Source organism: Haliotis cracherodii, unplaced genomic scaffold (genome assembly GCF_022045235.1).
Source record: "Haliotis cracherodii isolate W230 unplaced genomic scaffold, xgHalCrac1.p SCAF_9, whole genome shotgun sequence".
NCBI lineage: Eukaryota > Metazoa > Mollusca > Gastropoda > Lepetellida > Haliotidae > Haliotis > Haliotis cracherodii.
The window spans coordinates 36,104,210-36,130,042 of NW_027266343.1; the positions used below are offsets into that span (position 1 = coordinate 36,104,210).

The 25,833-nt window shown below is 41.0% G+C and overlaps 1 protein-coding gene across 6 annotated transcripts in view; it reads right to left on the minus strand.

The window, feature by feature from the left end:
* LOC139453403 (uncharacterized) overlaps positions 1-25,833 on the minus strand; it is a 97,240-nt gene that overhangs the window by 19,680 nt on the left and 51,727 nt on the right. For all 6 annotated transcript variants that reach the window (XM_071235089.1, XM_071235083.1, XM_071235086.1 and 3 more), the window contains 3 exons: positions 19,676-21,377; positions 7,819-7,905; positions 111-275 (listed from right to left, as the gene is read on the minus strand). In XM_071235089.1, the coding sequence (XP_071091190.1) occupies positions 111-275; positions 7,819-7,905; positions 19,676-21,350 (1,927 nt within the window). In that variant the 5' untranslated portion in view covers positions 21,351-21,377. The remainder of the gene's footprint in view (positions 1-110; positions 276-7,818; positions 7,906-19,675; positions 21,378-25,833) is intronic.

Consider the following 25,833-nt stretch of genomic DNA (forward strand, 5'->3'; position numbering starts at 1 on the left):
CCCCTCAGTAACATATAGCAGTCAACAAGTCTGTCAGGAGAGACTTGCCCTCAGTAACATATATCAGTCAACAAGTCTGTCACGAGGGAGGGGTAGAGATGATGCCCCACCTGGTCTGGTGATGCCAAGGTCCCTCCACACCTCCTGGATGAGGCTGTACATGGGCTTGAAGGTGTCTCGCAGGAGCATCCCGGTCTTGGTGCTGTACTCCCCGTCCATCAGGGGGCAGGGGTAGCACTTGTCTGTCCCCTGGGAGCTGACGGCACTTGTCAGGTCTGGAACAGGGACAGAATCAGGCTAGATATTTGACAGTCTTAAATTGCAATAACCAGGATAACAAATTGTACTTTTGTGGGAAGCGTGCGTGTGTTCGTGATGCTTTCGTGCATTCATTTGTTCATTCATTGTTCGCTGTTTAAAGCCACACTCAGCAATATTCAAGCTATTATGACGGCGGTCTGTTTATAATCAAGTCTGGACCAGACAATCCAGTGATTGACATCATGAGCATCGATCCACGTAATTGGGATATGATGATATGCATCAACCAAGTCAGCGAGGATGACCACCTGATCCCGTTAGTCGCCCCTTACGACAAGCATCGTTACTTTTTACGGCAAGCATGGGTTGCTGAAGACCTATTCTACACCGGATCTTCACGGGTCTTGTAGGAAGTGGATCCCTGTCGCTCTGGCTACCAGAGGGAGTCAATTATCATAAGTCAAAGTCAAAAGTCATAAAATACCCTCACATATCACCATAATCCAATTCATTTTGAGTTGCTTGCAAACAAATACACTTGAAAATGTTTTTTTTTAAAAACAATAGTGTAACAATTCCCAATGTGGCATTTTCAGCAAGGGAATATCTTTACCTGAATATATTTACTCATCTTTATTCACTTATCCAGTGCAGGCATCACCATTACATAAACTCTGCTGTGGTGAATATTACACAAAAGTGCTACGTCTTTGCAACTGAGACACGTATTGTTGTTGTGAGCTTATGAAATGTCTGAGACATTTGGGACAGCACATGAACAGAAGAAAATTAGAAGTTACCTGGTACTGTATCTAAAGCAGAATTATTTTTTAAAATTCATATCGGTACTCATGGGATTAAAAATACCCACCAGACTGCATCCAAGAGAGTTAAATATATTCAATACTCAAAGAAAATGATCAGTTTCTCAATGAATGATAACAACATGTGAGTAAATACTCAATGGCTCAGACAATTATCTGGAGACCTGAGAATTCTATCATTGTGTTAAATCAGAAAACACTTAATTGTGATGTGTGTTGGAATTTGTGCAGTCCCAATTAAACAGTTTTAACGATGACTGGTTGGCTTCAATTTCCATGAGAGGAATCATGTTATCAAGGATTCATTTACAAGAATGTTTCACAAATAATAAAGTTCAAAAGGGATATCTTTTGAATTGCGAGGCAGTAAAAAGTGACCATATCAGTCTGTGACTTTAGCCACTAGTCCAATGCCCGAAAATAAATAATATTCTATATAATAACAATAAATTCAACCAAAAATTCTGCCAAGAGCCATGTTGGGGAGTCACAAATATTTTTGGCCAAGACTGCCTGCAGTAGTGTTAAGATTCAAGGGAAATAACTCTGCCAGACTATTTAGCTGAATATATAATAGGATGTTTATTTGTTCCAGGAAATACTCAGGTGTTGTACAAATTAAATAATTGTTCGCTGAACGTGCTGTATGGCCTGAAAAAAAGGTGTGAAAATAAATGAATAATTGTTTAGTGCTTAAAAATTATGTCTTGCAGCAGTGCAGCCTGCACTCCACTGGCTGGGTCATACCAAAAGATGTTAAAAGATGTTAAAAGTTGGTACTTGTTACCCTGGCTGTCGGTGGACGGGATTCAGGAGATAAAAACTATGACTGGTCGGCTCAGAGTGTATATACTATTTCAAAGTGTTGTATCCATGTTAAACTGCAGCATCGTATGTCCATAGGCTAGCACTATGAAACTGGCATTAGTCTGGACAAGTAGAAGCAGCCACACTCAGCCATGACTGCATGCATGCACGCACGCACGCACGCACGCACGCACGCACGCACGCACACGACAATCCATCTGTATTCATCACATGAACTCATTTCTCCATTTCAATAATACTTTTGTTTCATTATACAAACTGTTTTAAGTCCATTCTAACAAACACCAACAACATTAGACATTGAGAAGCACAGGTAGGTGTGGAGCAAGTTACACACATAAAATGCCAAGATTTACTGTAAATACTTGAACAGATGCTCAGGAGTATATTTATTTCAGAGTCGTCTTACATCCAAAATCCATTTAATTACGGTAAACACTTTTAATTACAATTTTTGCCGATCCTTGCATTAAAATCCTGTAAGATTATATCATTGGGTGTGTCTTGACCGAATCACCGGTAGATTCAAAGAAAACATGTGTACAGCTCATCACCCGTTCGTTTACCGGAATTCGCTAAAGGGGTACGGTGTATAATATTCAAATTATTTTTAATTCCAAAATACTGAATCCGCTAGAGGGGGGATGCACATTATACTCGGGTGCGCACTATACCCAAGAAAATATGGTAATGACAATGGGACGTGTAATTTGAATACAAAACATGTTTGTTTTGCATTTTGTATGATAACGGCTTACATTTCAATATCACTTCATTGAGTACCTAAAGGACTCTCCTTGTTTAGATATCTTGACCCAGCATGTACTTAAGGCAGGCGTCTCAAGGACGGTATACCCTACGCCCACGCAGCGTGTTTACTCCCGTGTAGACAAGCCTCACTGACAGTTACATAAAGGACAAAACGCAACAACAAACATGTGATTATCGCATACCACTGTGTTTATACGCCATGGTATTTTACAGTGATGATGTCAGTAAGCAGGTAGAGAAATTATAGCAGTCAGTGCAGAACTAAGTTCTGTTTTCTCAAGTGGCAGGTATTCTTGGCTTGTAAATGAGATTCTTGTTTTCTCCTTTCCTCTTGTTACCAGACAGCTCACAACAACCACTACTGGTGTATAAGTGCAATAATACCTGAAGAACTTTGTTTGTATTAACCAGTCAGGTGGCCTCTTGAAAATATGCAGAGCTTCAGATAAGCTGTGTATCTGCGTAAAATACGCATCAGAAATGCAGAAATATGCAGTAAAATAAATTCCAAGCTTATCAAATATGCAACGAACATTACAGATACGCTATAAAAATAAAACTTGTGCGTATCATCAAAATATTGTGAAGTAACCCTGCGTATTCGATTAGCAAATCAGCAACTTATTTTGAAATTATAAACGGGCATTCTGTCAACCTTGCCAAACTCCACAATGACGGTTACATCATGATCATTTGCCATCACACTTTCTTGTGGAAGTATCGTGGTATTTTTGAGTCCTATAAAGCTCTCGAACCCACACGACACCAGTTTGCAGGGACTAGATGAATAGTGTTTTTAAATATTTAACTAAATACCCACATGTGTTAAAACTAGTGGGTAACAGAAATTTGAATACCCAGAAAGAATTACTGATACCCAATGATTTTAAAATGCATGGGTAAAAAACCCACAACACCAAAAGCTTATCTGGAGCTCTGAATATGGATGATTAAATTCCAACTACGAAACCTGAGTTTTCACAAACTTGGCCACTGAAGTGCACATTTGCCTGTCCTGCATCCCGGTACAACCCATCCCTGAGCACTTTATGATTTCCAGCTATGGTTTTCTTTTTATTTACAGTCAATCCTTTAATAAAAACTAATAAATAAATAACTACCATGAATAACTAATAACTCTACATGTCTTTCTTTAGGTGAGTTGCACTTCTTTGATAACAAAAGGGCATACAATGTTTGAAAACAGTTCTCAAATGTTCTAACTGAATTCAAAACGTTGATACCTCAAAATGCTGCATAAACAAGAGGACACCCTGACGGATACAACTTTTCAGTTTGGGCTGAAATATTTATTTTGGGGATTGACCACAGTATCATGAGATGTCCCCAACGCTGCAAGATAAAGAGAAATTCTTCTTATGCTAATGCAAAAATGTTGTCTGTCTACTCCACGTATAGATGAAAAATCTTTTGTGTCTGAGTGTCTGAGAAACATTATTTAATTGAATATACTCAAAAGAAGTTAAAGAACACACAATGTTTTCACATGACTCCAGTTAATCTCAGTTAATCTGTCATAACATGCCATTCTTATGCTCATGCAAAAATATTGTCTTTCTACTCCACGTATAGACGAAAAATGTTATAACAAGGCAGATTAACTCTAGCATATTTTCAACTTGGTCGCCACACACCAAACAGGCCCCTCTTCCACTAGATAAGCCACCGTTTCATGTCAGTGAGCCATTAACCTCACACCCACTCAGTGTCCAATAGCAATGTGGTGATAGCCTCTCGTGTTCTATTGCATTACTACAAAGTATTACAAGGATGGTCTCTCCCAGTCCTGCCTTGCTTCATGTACAAGTGGTTAGCGACCTGACCCAGAGACACGGCCACTTCAAAGCACTCTACATAATCTAAGGTGGAATGCCCTCACACCCAGCCCTTGTGTGTGTTGTGTACCTGTCTCTCCACATTGCTGACAACAACGAACAATATTCATATATTCTTAAAAGATAATGTATTACAAAACCTTATTCAATATTCAAACTGAACAAAAGAATTGGGGATCATCAATATTTTTGGGTATATTTTATTGTAGTTAAGACTGAGCACACAATTTCATAAAAATATCCTGAAATAAATTCATGACCTTTTATCTTTTTTATATATATATAAGGTTTCAATTAAACAGACACTTTCACGTCAAATGTGTGTGGTTTTTAATGGTTGCATTTAAAAACTTTGGAATGGAATGTTGCCCATGTTGTCTGGAACTTATTATTATAATATGAGTGAGTGAGTATGGTTTAGCAATATTCCAGCGATATCACAGTGGGGGACACCTTAAATGGGCTTCACACATTGTACCCATGTCGGGAATGGAACCCGGGTCTTCGGGGTGACGAGCAAATGCTTTAACCACTAGGCTACCTGACCGCCCCTATTATAATATGAAACAAGAAAACAGCATCATCACTATCCCTCACCATGGGGAGATCTGTAGTTTCTGAGGAAACTTGTCCCAATTGCAGACACTATGAACTTAGTTAAAAAGCACTAACTCAAGTCTTGACAAGTATCTCTCACATAAGCATGCAAACTTTCATTCATGTCATTTCAGTAGTTTTTGATAAAACCTGCCTCCATTTCACGAAGTATGCACAAAGTTGTAGAGCAAGTAGAACTAACTGTACAAAAGGAATAAAAGACACAAATTTTCGATAATCATTTGAGAACATGACCAGTAACATCAGTGTGTGAAATTTCATTTCTCTAACTCAAATCGCTTTTGGGAAAATTTGTCTAAAGGAGAAGCGGATGGACGGACAAAGGAGAAGCGGACGGACGGACAAACAAACTCCATCCCACTTTGTGACAGGGGATAATAAACATGAAACAGCGTTCATTTTCCTTGTTCATGAAACCAACGAGAGTAGCCTCCCTTTAAATAGACGTCCTTGAACCCAGTTTTGCCACAATTGGGCTCAGGAATGTGCACTGAAATCTTAGCTAATTGAAACATGTAAAAAGAAGTCTTGCTATTAGCTCTATAATAATTATGGACAGGAGTACAGCATGTGAAACCCACACTTGATGCTGCCCATAACGATATTGGTGAAATATTGCTACAAGCGGCATAAATAACGCACAGCACAATATTTGAGATAAGTGGCCTACCACATTTGGGGTACTTTCTCAATATTTGGGTCAATTTAATATCACGTTATTGACAGTGAACCCATTGGTAATTTCAAGGACCAATCAATATGAGCATCTAGAATTATCTCTGGACTTTGGGGATAACTGAGAGAATGCTCTCTTCTTATTTCCAGTAAGGAGACTGGAGGCTGGGCTTATCCTGGAAGCTTGCTGACAGTGCACACATGCATATATAGCATCATATTTCATTATGACACTGTGCTTTGGACAGATTCCAATTTGTCTATGAAGGCAATTTAGCAAAGGAAATCTGAGCCTCAGCTATTCCACCTAAGGTTATATATCTGTGTTATACATTCATACAGGCTATACCATGGTACACACATGCATGGATGCATGCATACACACAGAGGTAGACTAACATCAAGTCTCTGATATTTTACAGAAAAACAAGAGTCTTCAGAAGATGACAAAACCCCACGATCCCCACAATGGCAAAATGCACCACTTCAGCTCCTGGTTAACATATGTACCAAGTTTGAATGAAATATCTTTCACAGTTAGCAAGTTATGCTCCGGAAACGAAATACAGATGGACAGACAGACAGACCAGATGATGACTACACACCCCTGCATTAAATGCATTTATTATCTTCATTTCAGTAACTGCAATCATCTTTGCCAATTATCATAGACTTGCATGGCCTGTATTTGATGTATTTGTTTCAAGGTCTGTATGACAGACTACTGGTAACACAAAGAGAGGGAGGTGGGATAGGAAATGTATATTTGTGTGTGTGTCTGCGGGAATGTGATAATAGTGAATTGGGAATAACCTACCACTGACTTACACACAAATTTACATTTCTTTTTTCTTAAATCAGATTTTTCGCAGACTAATAGAAAAGCACCCATCTTCCCCTAAACATTAATTACATGATAGTTGAAATAAAATAGAAATTCAAATTGATAAACGAACAAAACAAAGTAACTGGAGAAGGGTATTCAGTTTCACGGCAGTCATCACTTGTTTGTAAACATAATGGTCAGATGGTTCTGAGTTTAACTCCATTTATGGGGTCAGGCCGCCAAGCTCAGTGCGGAGCTGTGATTGGTGGCAATGATATTTGGAGAGGCTGAGTCACTGTGAGGAGCTGGAGGGATTATGTGCACATTCAAGTTGTGGTGACCGACAGTCGTTGCTGGCACAATCTCTTTCACTTTCAGGAATTGAATATTGTGGCTTTTTGCAAATTGTCAACTATCATTCCGCATCATATTTGTAAACTTTGTTGATTAGTAAAACGTGTTTACCAAATCAGCCTCAGCATGAACGGGAAGATTTAATCTCGTAATTGTTCATCCACCCCGCAAACATAGTTCCCTGTAATTCTCACCAGGGAGAGAAATGTAAACAATGTTTAGGTCTGCCCTTTGGAATTCAAGAGTGCCACCAAGACAACTTTTGATGATTTTGATTCATGATCAACTTGGTGAATGTAATTTCACCGGTACCAGGAGCTCGATAATAAGCATTAAGCAGTTGTAATTAAAAAAGTTTGCCCCCACATTCAATTTCTGAATCTCCAGGATTATTTCATAAATCACACTGTGCAATCAGTGGTTGCATACAGTCATCATTTTCCATGTGTTTGTCAAGTTTGCATGTGAAAGTCCATTTGTCAAAGGTTGTACACAAAAAACATATTTGTTGAAAAACATGATTCCCTAACAAGCCCTTGAGGCACCAGGAACATATTTTATCCATGCTATTTTGATTTTATCTGTGCCATTCAAATACGAGGAATTTCAAACCTGATATTATTTTATGACATGACCGACCTTCACCTCTCCAGGCTCTATCCACTAGACCATGTGGAGGTCACACTAACACTAGAGGGGTATTGGTGTGAGCTAATATCGGAAACCTGGTTCTGCCTAATGTGGCTATTAGAGTGTACAAGAAGGGTAAAAAAGAATTCATAAGAATCCTTCCCACACCACTTACATTGATCCCATGCTGCGTTCGCCGAGATGATGTGGAGCCGCATTGCCGTCCCAAGAAGAGGTTGGACTGACGCAAGGGGAAAAAGGTCTGGAACAAGAAAAGTATAAGGCATTTAGCTTCTCTGATGAGAAACATGACATTTAATACAAGATATAATAGACCGCCTCCATGGTCTAGAGGTAGAGCGTCCGCACAGAGAGCGGAAGGTCCGGGGTTTGATCCCCGGCTGCATCATACCAAAAGACGTTAAAAGATGGTACTTGTTGTTGCCCTGTCTGGCGCTTGGCATTAAGGGGCTAAAACAAGGACTGGTCCATTCGGAGTCAGTATACTGTGTCTGAGTGGGGTATTCATGTTAACTATGGCATGGTATCTCAGTGAGCTAGCACTATAAATCGGCATCAGTCCGGACTAGTACAAGCAGCCCCCCACACACACGTGCATGCACGTCGCTATATAAGTGCAATAATCTTGGACGGGATGTTAAACCCAATTTCACCTCACCTCACCTCAATACATAATATATTATTCAGGGATTGGTCTGAGGACTGTATCATATTTTGCCGCACCTGTATAGTTATTTTTTCATGACACTTCCTCCCCTCACCCCTATATAAATGACCAGTTCCTAATAACTAATGCTCACAGTAGCTGTTTGTTCGTTTGTTTGTTTCTTGTTTAACGCCGCACTCAGCAATATTCCAGCTGTATGGCGGCAGTCTGTAAATAATCAAATCTTAACCAGACAATCCAGTGATTGACATCATGAGAATCGATCCATGCAACTGGGATATGATGACATGCATCAACCAAGTCTGCGAGCCTGACCACCCAATCCCGTTAGTCGCCGCTTACGACAAGCATAGTCACCTTTTATGGTTGCTGAAGACCTATTCTACCCCTATCTTTACGGGTCTCTGAGTAGCTGACAGGAAAAGAGTTTGAATTCTGCCCAATTCAATACCTGTGACAATGTTCTCCAAAAAACTATTCATTGGGCCAAGAGCTAACAAAACAAAAAGTAAGGCAGGCAGCTGCACAAAACACTTTACATGACAGCAAATTATTTCTGCTTATTTTTTTAAGAAAGGCAAAAGTTATGTCATCAAAGTAGCTCACGAGCACCATTTTTAAAAAAGTAATTTTATCATCAGTTGGAGAATAGGCGATTTATCAAAGATACTGATTAAAAACATTGCTATTTGACAAAAGCCTTTTCCAAGTTTTCTTTCAATTAATGTTTCTCTGGAGATCATCATAGCGTTTGCTACTTCCAGCTATTCTAAAACAAGACATTATCGAACAGCCTATCTATTGTCAGATAATAATGGCCTTCTGCTGGTCAGTGTCTTATCTAGTGCAGTTCAATAGCTATACCCGGACTGGTCACACATTCTATCTGATATAGTTGACAGGAAACTATTTGGTCTTTAAATTATGTTCTTTTGCATCCAAACATAAATGTTTGGGTTCCAAATACATCCATTTTCAAGGTAAAGGTCACTCAGATATGGCAATATAGGTTGTAATAAGTATTCATTAAACGAAACATCTTCAACAGATAACTCAGTTGTAGTCAGTAACACATCAGCAGAGTGTATGTTGTAGACAACAGCTATCTCTATATACTGCCACAGACTCGAGAACCTCCCCAGCTTACAGTGACAGCAGAGTGTATGTAGTAGACAACAGCTATCTCTATATACTGCCACAGACTTGAGAACCTCCCCAGCTTACAGTGACAGCAGAGTGTATGTAGTAGACAACAGCTATCTCTATATACTGCCACAGACTTGAGAACCTCCCCAGCTTACAGTGACAGCAGAGTGTATGTAGTAGACAACAGCCAACTCTATATACTGCCACAGACTTGAGAACCTCCCCAGCTTACAGTGACAGCAGAGTGTATGTAGTAGACAACAGCTAACTCTATATACAGCCACAGACTTGAGAACCTCCCAAGCCTACAGTGACAGCAGAGTGTATGTAGTAGACAACAGCCAACTCTATATACTGCCATAGACTTGAGAACCTCCCCAGCCTACAGTAATAGCAGAATGTATGTAGTAGACAACAGCCAACTCTATATACTGCCACAGACTTGAGAACCTCCCCAGCCTACAGTGATAGCAGAATGTATGTAGTAGACAACAGCTATCTCTATATACTGCCACAGACTTGAGAACCTCCCTAGCCTACAGTGATAGCAGAGTGTATGTAGTAGACAACAGCTAACTCTATATACTGCCACAGACTTGAGAACCTCCCAGCCTACAGTGATAGCAGAATGTATGTAGTAGACAACAGCTAACTCTATATACTGCCACAGACTTGAGAACCTCCCCAGCCTACAGTGACAGCAGAGTGTATGTAGTAGACAACAGCCAACTCTATATACTGCCACAGACTTGAGAACCTCCCTAGCCTACAGTGATAGCAGAATGTATGTAGTAGACAACAGCTAACTCTATATACTGCCACAGACTTGAGAACCTCCCAGCCTACAGTGATAGCAGAATGTATGTAGTAGACAACAGCTAACTCTATATACTGCCACAGACTTGAGAACCTCCCCAGCCTACAGTGACAGCAGAGTGTATGTAGTGGACAACAGCTAACTCTCTATACTGCCACAGACATGAGAACCTCCCCTGCCTACAGTGACAGCAGAGTGTATGTAGTAGACAACAGCTAACTCTATATACTGCCACAGACTTGAGAACCTCCCCAGCCTACAGTGACAGCATAGTGTGTGTAGTAGACAACAGCTAACTCTATATACTGCCACAGACTTAAAAAACCTCCCCAGCCTACAGTGACAGCAGAGTGTATGTAGTAGACAACAGCTAACTCTATATACTGCCACAGACTTGAGAACCTCCCCAGCCTACAGTGGCAGCAGAGTGTATGTAGTAGACAACAGCTAACTCTATATACTGCCACAGACTTAAGGACCATCCCAGCCTACAGTGACAGCAGAGTGTATGTAGTAGACATACAGCTAACTCTATATACTGCCACAGACTTGAGACTCAAAAACCTCCTCAGCCTACAGTGACAGCAGAGTGTATGTAGTAGACAACAGCTAACTCTATATACTGCCACAGACTTGAGATCCCCCCCTCCAGCCTACAGTGACAGCAGAGTGTATGTAGTAGACAACAGCCAACTCTATATACTGCCACAGACTTGAGAACCTCCCCAGCCTACAGTGATAGCAGTGTATGTAGTAGACAACAGCTAACTCTATATACTGCCACAGACTTGAGAACCTCCCCAGCCTACAGTGACAGCAGAGTGTATGTAGTAGACAAAAGCTAACTCCATATACTGCCACAGACTTGAAAAGCCCCCCAGCCTACAGTGACAGCAGAGTGTATGTAGTGGACAACAGCTAACTCTCTATACTGCCACAGACATGAGAACCTCCCCTGCCTACAGTGACAGCAGAGTGTATGTAGTAGACAACAGCTAACTCTATATACTGCCACAGACTTGAGAACCTCCCCAGCCTACAGTGACAGCAGAGTGTATGTAGTAGACAACAGCTAACTCTATATACTGCCACAGACTTGAGAACCTCCCCAGCCTACAGTGACAGCAGAGTGTATGTAGTAGACATACAGCTAACTCTATATACTGCCACAGACTTGAGACTCAAGAACCTCCTCAGCCTACAGTGACAGCAGAGTGTATGTAGTAGACAACAGCTAACTCTATATACTGCCACAGACATGAGATCCCCCCCTCCAGCCTACAGTGACAGCAGAGTGTATGTAGTAGACAACAGCCAACTCTATATACTGCCACAGACTTGAGAACCTCCCCAGCCTACAGTGATAGCAGTGTATGTAGTAGACATACAGCTAACTCTATATACTGCCACAGACTTGAGACTCAAGAACCTCCTCAGCCTACAGTGACAGCAGAGTGTATGTAGTAGACAACAGCTAACTCTATATACTGCCACAGACATGAGATCCCCCCCTCCAGCCTACAGTGACAGCAGAGTGTATGAAGTAGACAACAGCCAACTCTATATACTGCCACAGACTTGAGATCCCCCCCTCCAGCCTACAGTGACAGCAGAGTGTATGTAGTAGACAACAGCTAACTCTATATACTGCCACAGACATGAGATCCCCCCCTCCAGCCTACAGTGACAGCAGAGTGTATGTAGTAGACAACAGCCAACTCTATATACTGCCACAGACTTGAGAACCTCCCCAGCCTACAGTGATAGCAGTGTATGTAGTAGACATACAGCTAACTCTATATACTGCCACAGACTTGAGACTCAAGAACCTCCTCAGCCTACAGTGACAGCAGAGTGTATGTAGTAGACAACAGCTAACTCTATAAACTGCCACAGACTTGAGATCCCCCCTCCAGCCTACAGTGACAGCAGAGTGTATGAAGTAGACAACAGCCAACTCTATATACTGCCACAGACTTGAGAACCTCCCCAGCCTACAGTGATAACAGTGTATGTAGTAGACAACAGCTAGCACTACATATACCACCAGGGACATGGGAACGTCCCCAGTGCTGCAGGTGCCACACAGTATGTGAACTGGTAGACCAGTAAGCACAGTAACTCTATCTGCCACTAATCCCATCGTCTGAGTGCAGTAAGCACTGCCTGGCCAGGCTCATGTTGTTGTAACATTATTGGCAGGAATGTAACGAATGATCAGACAGACAGCCTGGCTTGCGAAATAAGCGGAAGCCATGACAACAGACTAGAGAATCAGGCTAGAAGTCAATCAGGTAACACTCACAAATGCCTGGCAACAGAAAGTGTATTCATGGCATTTTCTGCAGATATTACCTCAGAATTAATTTACTCCTTTAATGTCAAAGTGTCCTTTGCATTATCAAAAATTCAAAGACTTTCAAATATTAGATTTTCAGCAGCACAAGGGCCCACTTGCACAAAGCGATCTTAGTGCTGAGACTATTGTATGCCTATGTTAATGTATGGGAGTTACAATCATCTCAGCGCTAAGATCGCTTTGTGCAAGTGGGCCCTGATGTCTTACCAAGCGTATCTTTACAATTATAGCACTCTTATGCAACTATGGGTTATCACCTCAGACTTGAATACCATCTGAAAGAAGCACTCATAACATGAAGTGTTAATTTCAAACTCAACACTGAAACTAATTTTATTTACCAGTTCCATCCTCATCAGTAACCAGCAATTGCTCAGCAGATTGAGACTCGCCAAATTTCTTACCTGGATCGTTTCACTGATAAAACAATTGTTCATCGATAACTGTTGCAATACACTATAATACAGGTGTGTTTTGTATTCAAAATGACCCACAAACAATGCAGAAACCTTTGGCAATTCAGTGATAGAAAGTAACAGCTTTTGTCCAGTAGTCCTTATAATGATAACATACAGAAAAACCCTTTAAAATGGCAAAGTTCCACTAGTCCTTATGATACCTTAACTATTGGGCAGATTGACAAGGACAATAGGACTAGTGCCAGTTTCTAATGCTGCAATTTGTCAGGCCACCAGTGAGTGAGTGAGTGAGTATGGTTTTACGCCGCTTTTAGCAATATTCCAGCCATATCACGGCGGGGGACACCAGAAATGGGCTTCACACATTGTACCCATATCGGGAATCGAACCCGGGTCTTCGGCGTGACGAGCGAATGCTTTAACCACTAGGCTACCCGACCACCCTCAGGCCACCAGTACTGAGGTTGTCAGGTGTAATGAAAACTAAATAGGTTGGGCATCCAAGTGATACAGGACATGCTGACTTTCAAGTATCATGTATCATGACTTCTGCTAGTTCCATCATTAGTTTTGAGGGATACACATGTACAGTGACAGGAACAAACAGGTCTTAAGGGGCCTTGAGGATACAGAATTTGAACTTAGGCTCCCCTAAACATGCTAAGCACACACAGGGATCTACCTAGGCCTGCTAAGAGGCCAATATTTAGCCCAAAGTCTGAAGCAAATGGCTGTAAAAAAAATTCAAATTGAAATAAAAACTTTCCCAATTGATGCTGTTGTAGTTGTAACTGATGTGATGGCTTGGTAGAGATGACTTGTATTCCACCAATACCGAGCAAGAGGCTTTATTAGTTCTATATATTGCATCAAATGTAATGTTAAACTTCATTTTTGAACAAAAACTTTTCAATTAAAAACTCAAAGAATTATTTTCACCAGTTTGCCTGCTAAGGGCACTTATATTAGTTTGAAATCCTTGACAAATTTTCTGAAACAAATAACAGAATTCAAATGTCATTTTTATAACCTTTCAATTGTAGTACCCTTTCAGAATGCCAAACCTTATTTCTCTGACATTCAGAAATTGGTAATATGGACACCCATATGACTAATGGCATACATCATAACATTAGCTGGGATGATCATCTTGTAAAGTCAATTATGTTAACATTTCTACATTACACCTACGATACACACTGCAAAAAATCTTCTCTTTCACAATTTCACTCTCTGGGGAAATATTTTGACAGCAAACACTCCTACATATAAAAGAGAGCAGAGGCAAGGGGGCTGTAGAGAATAGAGAGATACGCCTCATTTACTACAGCAAAAGGATTGAACTGTTAGAAAGTCTGACAAAAGGTCACGCCTACATATTGTACAGTGAGCAGTGAATATCCTAGAGACAAATAGCTTCATGACATTTTCATGATTTCATCAACATTCTTCTATATCTAATCATATATTAGGGAGAATTCCTACAGACCCTATCAACACAAGAGAGAATGTCTCCAGACCCAAGGAATAAGGGACATTCCCTCCAGACCCAAGGAACAAGTGAACATTCCAACGGACCTAGCAACAAGGGAGTGTTCCTACAGACCCAAGGAACAAGTGAACATTCCAATGGACCCAGCAACAAGGGAGAGTTCCTACAGACCCAACAACAAGGGAGAGCTCCTACAGACCTAACAACAAGAGAGGATTCCTACAGACCCAACAACAAGAGAGAATTCCTACAGACCCAGGGAACAAGTGAACATTCCAACGGAGCCAGCAACAAGGGAGAGTCCCTACAGACCCAACAAGAGAGAATTCCTACAGACCCAACAACAAGAGAGAGCTCCTACAGACCCAACAACAAGAGAGGATTACAGACCCAACAACAAGAGAGAATTCCTACAGACCCAACAAGAGAGAATTCCTACAGACCCAACAACAAGGGAGAATTCCTACAGACCCTACAAGGGAGAGTTCCTACAGACCCAACAACAAGGGAGAGCTCCTACAGACCCAACAAGAGAGAATTCCTACAGACCCAACAACAAGAGATAATTCCCACAGACCCAACAACAAGAGAGAATTCCTACAGACCTAACAACAAGGGAGAGTCCCTACAGACCCAACAACAAGAGAGAATTCCTACAGACCCAAGGGAGATTTCCTACAGACCCAACAACAAGGGAGAATTCTTACAGGCCCAACAACAAGAGATAATTCCCACAGACCCAACAACAAGAAAGAGTCCCTACAGACCCAACAACAAGGGAGAGTTCCTACAGGCCCAACAACAAGAGAGAATTCCTACAGACCCAACAACAAGAGAGAATTCCTACAGACCCAACAACAAGAGAGAGTCCCTACAGACCCAACAACAAGGGAGAGTTCCCACAGACCCAACAACAAGAGAGAATTCCTACAGACCCAACAACAAGAGAGAATTCCTACAGACCCAACAACAAGAGAGAATTCCTACAGACCCAAGCATCAAGGGAGAATTCCTACAGACCCAATCATAAAGGGAGAATGTCCAGTGAAAGGATCAGAGTGCACTCCATTTTTAATCTCAGCTCCTTGGGAAGTACACAATCCCAAGCTACAGTCATAAAACCATCTCATCCTCCCAGGTACCCATCCACTGCTGAACATATCCAGTTCTATGAGTGAGTGAGTGAGTGAGTTGGGTTTAACGCTGATTTTAACAGTATTCCAGTCATATCACGGCGTGTCAGCTTAATGTGGGAGGAAAGCCTGAAGTGATGCAGTTCTCAGACGTTAACCACTTCGCTGAAACCCACGAGCACGGGTATGGTGCTGATAAACCTAGAAACATAATCGGGGCGAACTGGGATTCGAACCCACAATCATAGGTTTCTGGCGTGCCCATGGGACGCAACTCTGCACAGCGAAACACGGCGCCTTAGACGACTGGGCCACCCGCGCCCCCTCCAGTTCTATGAAGTTGGTTAGGGAGTTTGTGTTTTTTATCCAGGCTGTTAATGATTATTGATGAACATGGCCCTACTCCCTCAAGAGACACAGAGATCTTTTATCATAAGAACTAGTTTACTCTTTTCTAATGTATTGTGGATATAACAAGGTTTTTGCATTCAGATGTTAAAGAATGATTGATGCTCCCCAGCACGAATGATGAGCGGCCACTACAAACTGTCATCACAAGTCACTCATTAGTCAACAGGGGATCACAGCAGCTAAGTGTATACCTGATTAAACCCTGTGATAGTCTCACCTATTGATAGAGAGGATTACAGATATTTCCCTTGATCACCCGACCAAATCTAATGTCGTCTAGTCACACCATCTATCAATCCACTCCGCAGAGGTGATCAACACACTTGACTTTCTACATACAGATGTAGCGACCTGGTAGTTACATTAACTCGAGACGGCACATTTTTGAAGTAATCGGAGCATTCCATCGTTGCGGTGTCCAGCACTAAACACTTACTTTTTAATGAAAGTTGTGTGAGTGGCTGGTGCTGCAGGTAGGGCAGGACATGCTCACACTTTTTGCAAACACCTGGTGCCATCACTGATTTTCAATAATCCATTCATATAATCGCACTGGTATTTTGCCTTTTACATGATGGAATCTGGATAATCTGGTGCTGGCATTCATACAAAAATTGAGAGGGAATACAGTTTGAAGCCAATAATCTAGTAACAACAAGTCAGAAATGGAAATAGATACATAAAGGGCTTAACCAGTAGGCTACCCTACCGTTGCCATTATATAAGAGAATTTTCCAAAGGAGAATTTTTCACAATAGCACAAATATGCACTAACAACAGTGGGTTGTTTAATGCCACAGTCATCAATATTTCAGCCATCAACATGATCCACACGGCAGCCTAACACTAATTAATTCTGGTTCAGGCAAACCTGGTTCAGGTGTTTGATAAATCGTGCAACGATCCATGCCAATCATGGCCAATAGTGTACATTGACACTTAATCAGCTAGCTCTTTAACACAGAAGAATCAGGGGACCGCCCACTCATCCCATTTGTGAAATCTGAATCGATCAGTCCTACGCTTGAGTTTCCTTCTGCTAAATTACATTTTTATTCCTTACCACGATGTCTACACATTTTGCAATGTCAGCTCCTCGTCCAACAACAATGTCTAGTAAAATTTCCTATGGTTTGACAAGATCAGCTTAAAATAAAAGTTTTGGAAAGTGGACTAAAAACATTTTTGGCACAGACTTCCTGCAAGTTATTAAATTATTTTAAAATGATTTAATAATAATGTGTAAAAGCAATTTATACAAGGATGTTCATATTCAACAAACGCAACTAAATAATGAAACATTTATGTTTTGTTTCTCACTTAACTGAAACTTATAACAGTAAGAAAACTGAGGTTAATCAATGTAGTTTGTTGATACTTTTTATTTGGCACAATTTTTCATCAAATTGATGAAAATGATGACAAACTTGTTGGGATTTTTTCACATAAAGGGAAACTGGCAACATAATTTACATAACACGTCCCAAATTACCTAACCTTAAACAGTCAACTCAATGCAGTAAGGAGCTATAAATGTTGCTTATTCCAATGCTAGATTCTTATGAATTTCTAATCAATAAATATGAAAACAAAGCCATCATCAAAACTACAATGGACAAGTCGTGGCCCCTTTCGATGAATGAGTGAGTGAGTGAGTATGATTTTAACAATATTCCAGCAATATCACAGCGGGGGACACTAGAAATGGGCTTCACACATTGTACCCATGTCGGGAATCGTACCTTGGTCTTCTGTGTGACGAGCAAAATCTTTAACCACAAGGCTACCTGACTGTCCCCCCCACCCCCCTCTCAATGAAGTTGGGTAGATTGTAATATGGTTTTGGTTTTGGTTTGCTGATTAACGCCGCACTCAGCAATATTCCAGCTATATGACGGCGGTCTGTAAATAATCGAGTCTGGATGTAATATGGTAGGCCATTGATGATAATTGATGGAGAGAGAAACTGATTAAGGGCCCAAAAAATATATATAAACTAAATACAATACCCGTAAATAAAACATTAAGTTGTCCAAAAGCCTTTATCACTCCATGCTATTTTGCAGTGTAGGGCAGGTTGCCTGAAACAGTCAGTGAGTGAGTTGGGTTTAACGCCGCTTTTAACAGTATTTCAGTTATATCGCGGCGTGTCAGTTTAATGTGGGAGGAAAGCCCGAAGTGATGCAGGTCTTAGACGTTTACCACTTCGGTGAAACCCACGAGCACGGGCATGGTGCTGACAAACCTAGAAACATAATCGGGGCGAACCGGGATTAGAACCCACAATCATAGGTTTCTGGCGTGCCCAAGGAATGCAACTCTGCACAGCGAATCGCGGCGCCTTAGACGACTGGGCCACCCGTGCCCCCTGCCTGAAACAAAGGCTTTTTCTAAATGTGGCACAATTCTCAATTACGTCAGAGGTGTTGGGGTAGCTTAGTGGTTAAAGCATTTGTACGTCATGTATGTCAAACCAGGCTTCGATTCCCCACATGGGTACAATGTGTGAAGCCCATTTCTGGTGTCCCCCACTGTGATATTGCTGGAATATTGCTAAAAGCGGTGTAAAATTATACTCACTCACTCACTTTCAATGTGTCAAGTGCATATATAAATGGAATTACACAGCTGATCATTCCTATGAAAAGTGGAGTAGCATAGTAAAAGTTTTCGGTTATTTTCTGGTAGCACTTTCTTTGTCTATGTAGTCTAACAGTTGACAGATAGTCATGACATCACAGAGGAATGCTGAGACGTCATGATACAATGGAGGGCTTTATATGCCTCCATGACAACTGAATTAACTGCATGGTCAGCAGAATGCAGGAAAACTTACTGTAAGGAAGTGTTACTTCTTAGGAAAGGACAGTGAAGAGTCCAAAGGTGAGGTGAAATAGGGTTTAACTTCACATCCAAGATTATTGCACTTATATCGCGACGTGCATGCACATGTCTGTCTGCTTGTAATAGGCCGGACTAATGCTGAGTTTATAGTGATAGTCTACTAGATACCATGCTGACTCTGAGCCGACCAGTTCTTGTTTTAGCCCCTTAATACCGAGCACCTAGAAGGGTAACACCAAGTACCATATTTGAATGCCTTTTGTTATGACAAGGATGGGGATGAAACTGCCAGCTCTCCAGGCATACACGTACCACTAGACCACAGAGGCAGCCAAGGAGTCCAGAAGAGTCCAGAGTCCTGGCTTGAATTTTATTCAACAACACTTTCCAATCGAATTGCTCCACACCCTCCGATTGTTTCATATTTAATATGATAGCAACTTGTTGTTTGAGTGTGTGAGTGAATACTGTTTGAGCATCTGAGATTGTGAGTGTGTGTATGAGTGATTGTTGCCAATCCTATAATATTGTCACAAACTGTTTGAGCTTGTGGGTTTGAGAGTGTGTGTATGAGTGTCCTATAATATTGTCACATACTGTGTGTGTGTGTGTGTGTGTGTGTGTGTGTGTGTGTGTGTGTGTGTGTGTGTGAGCCTGCAAGTGTGTGTGAGTGAATATTGCCACATAGCACCAAGTTATCAAATGAATAAAACTGACACCTACCTTTCATACAGACATGCTCGATAGTGTGTCTGAGGAGAGTGATCAGGGTGTCGTTGTACAGCAGGATACTGCCAAACTCCGAGTGAAGAAGATTCTGGCTCATGTCCCAGGTGGGTTCCAGCAGAAACAGCTCGAGATTCTCCCCAAAATGTTGCCACAAGATCTCCATGTACTTTGCTACTACCTGATTCCTAATGGATTGGTCAGCATTGTCTCCCCACGACACTGTCTTCCGTCGAGAGTCCGCACGAGATAGCACCGGTGTGTCAGACATTCTCCGAACAGACCGCCCAATCATAGGACTCTGATTTATTCTCAATTCCTTTTGTTTCTTGGATTTACCCGTATCGTTTTTCCTGAGTAGCGTTGTGGAATTACATACAATCAGCAGAAAGTTTTCTGCAAATTCCTGTTCCTTATGCGAGAATTCAACAAGAGGCGACATGTAAACAGACAGGTCTGGAGCCCGAAGTGACCCAACACGCAACAGCGACGTGGACAAACTGACATTGCTCCCAGTGGCCGTATGATAGTCAGACGTCTCCTGCTGATTGGATGATGTGCCAGATGCCGAATCCTTTCCATGATCCTCGAACCAGTTGTACAGGGGAAGTCGACCACAATTCAAAAACTTTTGGAAATCTTCGTTGACTGTGAAAAAGTAATGAGTCAGTTTGGCAGCATACCGTGATCTCTCATTGGCAAGGATCCTGAGGACTCTGGGGAAAGGAATCGCTTTGACCGAGTCACCAAGTTTGCCAGGGAAGTTGGTGGAGGCTGGGTGTAAGTGAAGACAAGAAATAGATTGGAATTCTGGAAGATCGACCAGGGAAAGATGGTTCCACTGAGATCCACTCACTGTGGCTGCTGTCCTAAACGAATTAACAATATTGTTGAAATCCTCAAGACCTCGCGTAATATTCCACATCACCTCTGGAGTCAACTTGTCAACGTCACAGTGAGCAAACACCTCAAATCCTACATTGATGAGGCGCTGCAGCAGCCATATTGCTTTATCGCATAGCTGGATGAGAGCTCTCTTTACATATTCCACTTCGAGACATAAACGGCCCAGGATTGGCTGCAGCCATTTATTCGTGTTAAGATGTTGTTTAAGTACATTCCAGTGGTTGACATGTACACGCAGGTCTTCACATAGAGCATTCAGACAGTACAGTTTACTGATAGGAGCATCATAGGCACAGCCATGACGAATAGCATAAGCTGTTCTATACTCGTGAAGCACCAAACCTTCCAGATCTTCAACATAAGCACTTGTTGCACGGATCCTGGTCACGCAGTCACGCACAAATTCTAACTTCGCCCTATTCTCCAAAACCCTTCTCAGTTGTGCATAATCCTTTCCAAGACGAGACGATGTTCGGCAGTGAACAAAGTAGGTTCCTCCATGTTCGGGGCTTCGTTTGCAAGCATGGCGTCCGGGACTTACCAGCTGAAATGTCTTCCGTAGAAGCTTGACAGCATCTTCAGCATCACTGACTTCGAAGGTCGGTTCAACTCCAGAAGACAGTGAGAAATCACCATCTGCGTCATAGCCGTACACTTGTACTGGTATATATGGCGGGTCATCCTCGTCGATGGACTGGACCTTGCCGATGGCATGGATGGGGGGAAGTCGGCCCCTCTGAGAGCTGTGATTGCTCGATTCAAACATCCTACCAGATCAACATCTTGGCATCATCTGCAATAAGGAAAAGATAGTTTTCATAAGAGTTCATAATCATAATTTTCATCTATTAGAATTTTCATTTCACGAAGAATACTTACATCACCACAATGCAATGTGTAGACTAACACAATGGTATTGAAGGATAAAGGATAGAAAAAAACTTATCAGTGGTTGTACTGGAGGCAAATGGCAATGATTTCATCAGTATGTGATAAACATCCTATATCATCACAAGTTTGGAAAAGAACCTTCTGGACATTTCAGAACAGCAATGATCAAGAATTTAAACCATCTGAATCCCTCGTCATAATCAACCTGCGTTGTAAATACAGTATTGATGTAAGCACATCTTTTAAAAATTAGTGATCGAGTTCACAAGACCCCATTCACAAATTCCGTATTCGACATAATAAGCACCCTGCTCCAAAGAGCACCCACGGCGATATTTGCTAATATATTGTCTACTGAACAATCCAAGTTAGCACCCCTTCTGATCGATCAATGTACACAAGACTTATTTATTCTCGTACAATACGCACTCGTGTGTTATACGCACCTTTAATTATGGTCAATTAAAATCAGGAAAAATATATCTGCCGTGCATAAACATTTCAGGCTGTCAGCATAAACCACAAAAAAAAAAAAAATTCACCAAAATAATATTCTTATAAGAGACCCCAATTTCTATTTTTGAGAGCGCCCTGGGTGCTTATTACATTGAATACGGTAGTTAACAAATCTGTTTTTTAAACAAGAAGACAAAGACATCTATCTCCCCCATCATAAAATGTGTTCATAAAATTCCTAAGTACAGAAAGAAAACTGCAACACAATTTTCAAATCTGACGTCTTCAGATGGGAAGGCTTTTGAAACTGAATATCCAGATATCCAGACATTGCCTAAACAAAAACTCAATACAGTTAAATGTTGTTGTTTGTTTGCTTAACACCCCACTCAGCAATATTCCAGCTATATGACAGCGGTCTGTATATAATTGAGTCTGGACCAGACAATCCAGTGATTGACATCATCAGCATCAATCCATGCCACTGGGATACAATGACATGCATCAACCAAGTCAGCGAGCCTGACCACCGGATCCCATTTGTCTCCTCTTACAAGAAGCATAGTCACCTTTTACGGCAAGCATGGGTTGCTGAAAACCTACTCTACCCCGGATCTTCACGGGCCGTGTCAGCCTGATCCAGACATGTTTATTTTAATGTTGCCATTAAAATGCAGGAATATTGGAATAATCAAACACAACAATGTCATTTTGTCACCATTCTTTGTCATGCGATTTAAAAAAATTAATTGAAGTTGATTGTGTATTTTCAGTACATCATAAATTGTCGTTCGTTACTGCTTGTAAAGATGTCCCCAGTCATCCCCTAATGTACATAGTAACAAACTGCTGCAGTCATCCAGTAACATTAACACAAGGATGGAGCTGCCATTACATAGAAAAAAGATCTCTACATCTCTTAACATCTTCCCACAACTCTCCAGGTCCATAGAAGGTAGAGATTTACCCACCTACTTCTTCGATAATCACGATAACATAAAACTGTGTCCTAAATACCAAACGTGGAAATCTTACGAAATACCTTCTCGATACTTGTAGAAATCTTAAAAGAAATAGACTAATAAATGTTGGCATCTCCCATTACAAAGTCTATTGTGCAACACTGTAACTAATCCAGTTCTGTATGTTTAGGAATGTGATAAAAACTTGAGCTTCTTAAGTTCAAATGAGTCAGTGAGATATTGGAAGTAAGTGAACTTACAAAATAGTGAGCTGAGAAATGACAGACAATTTAACTTTCAGCTCAGCAAAATATTTTAGCATGATTCTATGGGCAAGGCGAAAATTCTTGCCAAATGTCACCGATGCTCTAATGCTTTAAGTCTACAGGAGTCCCCTACATCTAAGGCAAGCAGAATACTTGCATAGATATATGTCAACAATATTAAATCACACCTGATTAATATCATCAAGAAATAATAGCTAAGAGGAAGGAAATAAAAATTCCTGATCAAAGTGATGCCGTTTTGAGCACCTACTTCCTCGTGTTCTCTCATAAACATTCTACATGTCCTAAGGACCTAGAAGCAAGCAAAGTGTTTCTTCAAATCTTAGTGGGGACTATTCTCCCTGATTTGGTAATAATAACACGCATACATTTCCCCACAAAAATTTGTGTGAGTGATTTTTTGGTTTCAAAAATGCCACTTTGAGCAGTATTCCAGTTATATCACAATGCCAAGTAATGCAGGTCTTACTCAGGTACACTGACCTCTTTGCTGAAACCTATGAGCACAGGAATAGTGCTCACAAAAAAAGGCCCACATTTTCAAATACAATGGGGCATTTTAACATTGTGCTGTATGGGTGTACCTCTGGAATATTTGAAATTTTCCCATAAAGGGCCCTAATGTCAGAAAATTCCTCGCGTGAACCCTGCAGACTAAACAAAACTTTATTCAATTCGAGCTTTGAACTTATGTTTGAAGTTGCAGAAGTTGTATGAATAATTATACTGTATGTTTATTATATATGTAAAATGTCAACATCTTGATTATCCGCTGAAACAGATTAAATTGGGCATGAAAGGCAAAATAGTGGGGGAAATTATATAAATGGATCACTGATAATCAGTGATGACACCAGGTGTTCAAAAACATCCATGTCCTGCCCTATTGGTTGCATCCACCAATCACACACTGTACACAAGAAAGTAATTGCATCAGAACAAGTCAGCGTAGGTAGACATTTAAAGTACTTCAGCAGAATCCCAGACATATAATTTAGATTATAAACATGTCTGGTTAAGTGAAAACATCAACTATGAACCCTCTGATTACACATAGACTAATGACACACGAAGCCTTGAGTAACTGTTGATTAAGCTGGGGAGAGCAAGTGTTAGGCAAATAAGAGCAAATCTTTCCACTGCATTATGCAGATAGCTTCGCAGCTACCAAGTCTAATTGCCACCAGTACTAGCACACTCAGCACACAGGAAACAACTGCCAAATGTTCAATAGCTAAAGAACTCTTTCCATGATAATGTTCCTCTATGGAACTATCAAAAGATAATCAATAACTGCAGTTTGAAATGTAAATAAGTTCATTCATATCGGAGTGGCTGCTGAGGCGATGAAGTTGAAATGAAACGTGTGAACGTAATTGATCAGAAAATTATGTAACATTTAACCTGGGTAGTGACAATATTAGCCCAAAATAATGCTGTTCATAATTTCCCAATTGATCTCAACCTGTGCCAGTGCAATTAAAGAGATATGTTGTCAAGCTGCAGCAAATTTTGATTCACAAAATGCAAGAATTCCACCAGTTTCTTTCATTCATAAAACATGGGCATCTAAACAATGACAATAATTTCACTTTTATTTCACAATGATGGTAATTTTCAGATACAAAAACATGAATAATGTTAGAATTACTGTCAACCATGTCTATTACTTTATATACTTTATTCGCCCAGGGCGCTCTCAAAATTAGAAATGGGGGCTCTTATTAGAATATTATTTTGGTGAAAAAAAAACAGAGTTGAAAGATAAATTTCGTGGTTTACACTGACAGCCTGAAGTGTTTAAGTACGACAAATATATTTTTCCAGAATTTAATTGCCCATAATTAAGGGTGCATAACACACGAGTGTGTATTATACGCGAATAAATAACTCTTGTGTACATTGATCAATCGGAAGGGGTGCTAATTGGGATTATTCACTAGCCAATATATTAGCAGATGTCGCCGTGAGCGCTTATTACGTCGAATACAGTATATCTAATAATTTGAAATGTTTTAACTGGAAATAGACTGCCGCAGTCAATAGTCCTGCGATATCACAGCTGCCTGTCAACAATCTCATCTGGACCAGACAAACCGACATCAAGCGATACCCAAAGGCTGAGAGCCCTAAAGTTACCTGTGACCTAAAACAGTCACAATGGAAACCTAAAACATTCCCCTTCCTTTGACAACAGCAGTGACATGTAACCTTTACTGTAGAGAAAATATTAACACAAAAATATAAGCATCGTTTTGAGATTAGCCAGCACTTGGAATTTGTGCCTGATGGCTACCTATAATGACCTCAAATATAAGTGAGTGAGTGAGTGAGTGAGTGAGTTGGGTTTAACACCGCTTTTAACAGTATTCCAGTTATATCATGGTGTGTCAGCTTAATGTGGGAGGAAAGCCCGAAGTGATGCAGGTCTCAGACGTTTACCACTTCGGTGAAACCCACGAGCACGGGTATGGTGCTGACAAACCTAGAAACATAATCGGGGCGAACCGGGATTCGAACCCACAATCATAGGTTTCTGGCGTGCCCAAGGGACGCAAATCTGCACAGCGAATCGCGGCGCCTTAGACGACTGGGCCACCCGTGCCCCCTACCTCAAATATAAGCTGTCTGCACTGATCTGAAATAGTCAGGC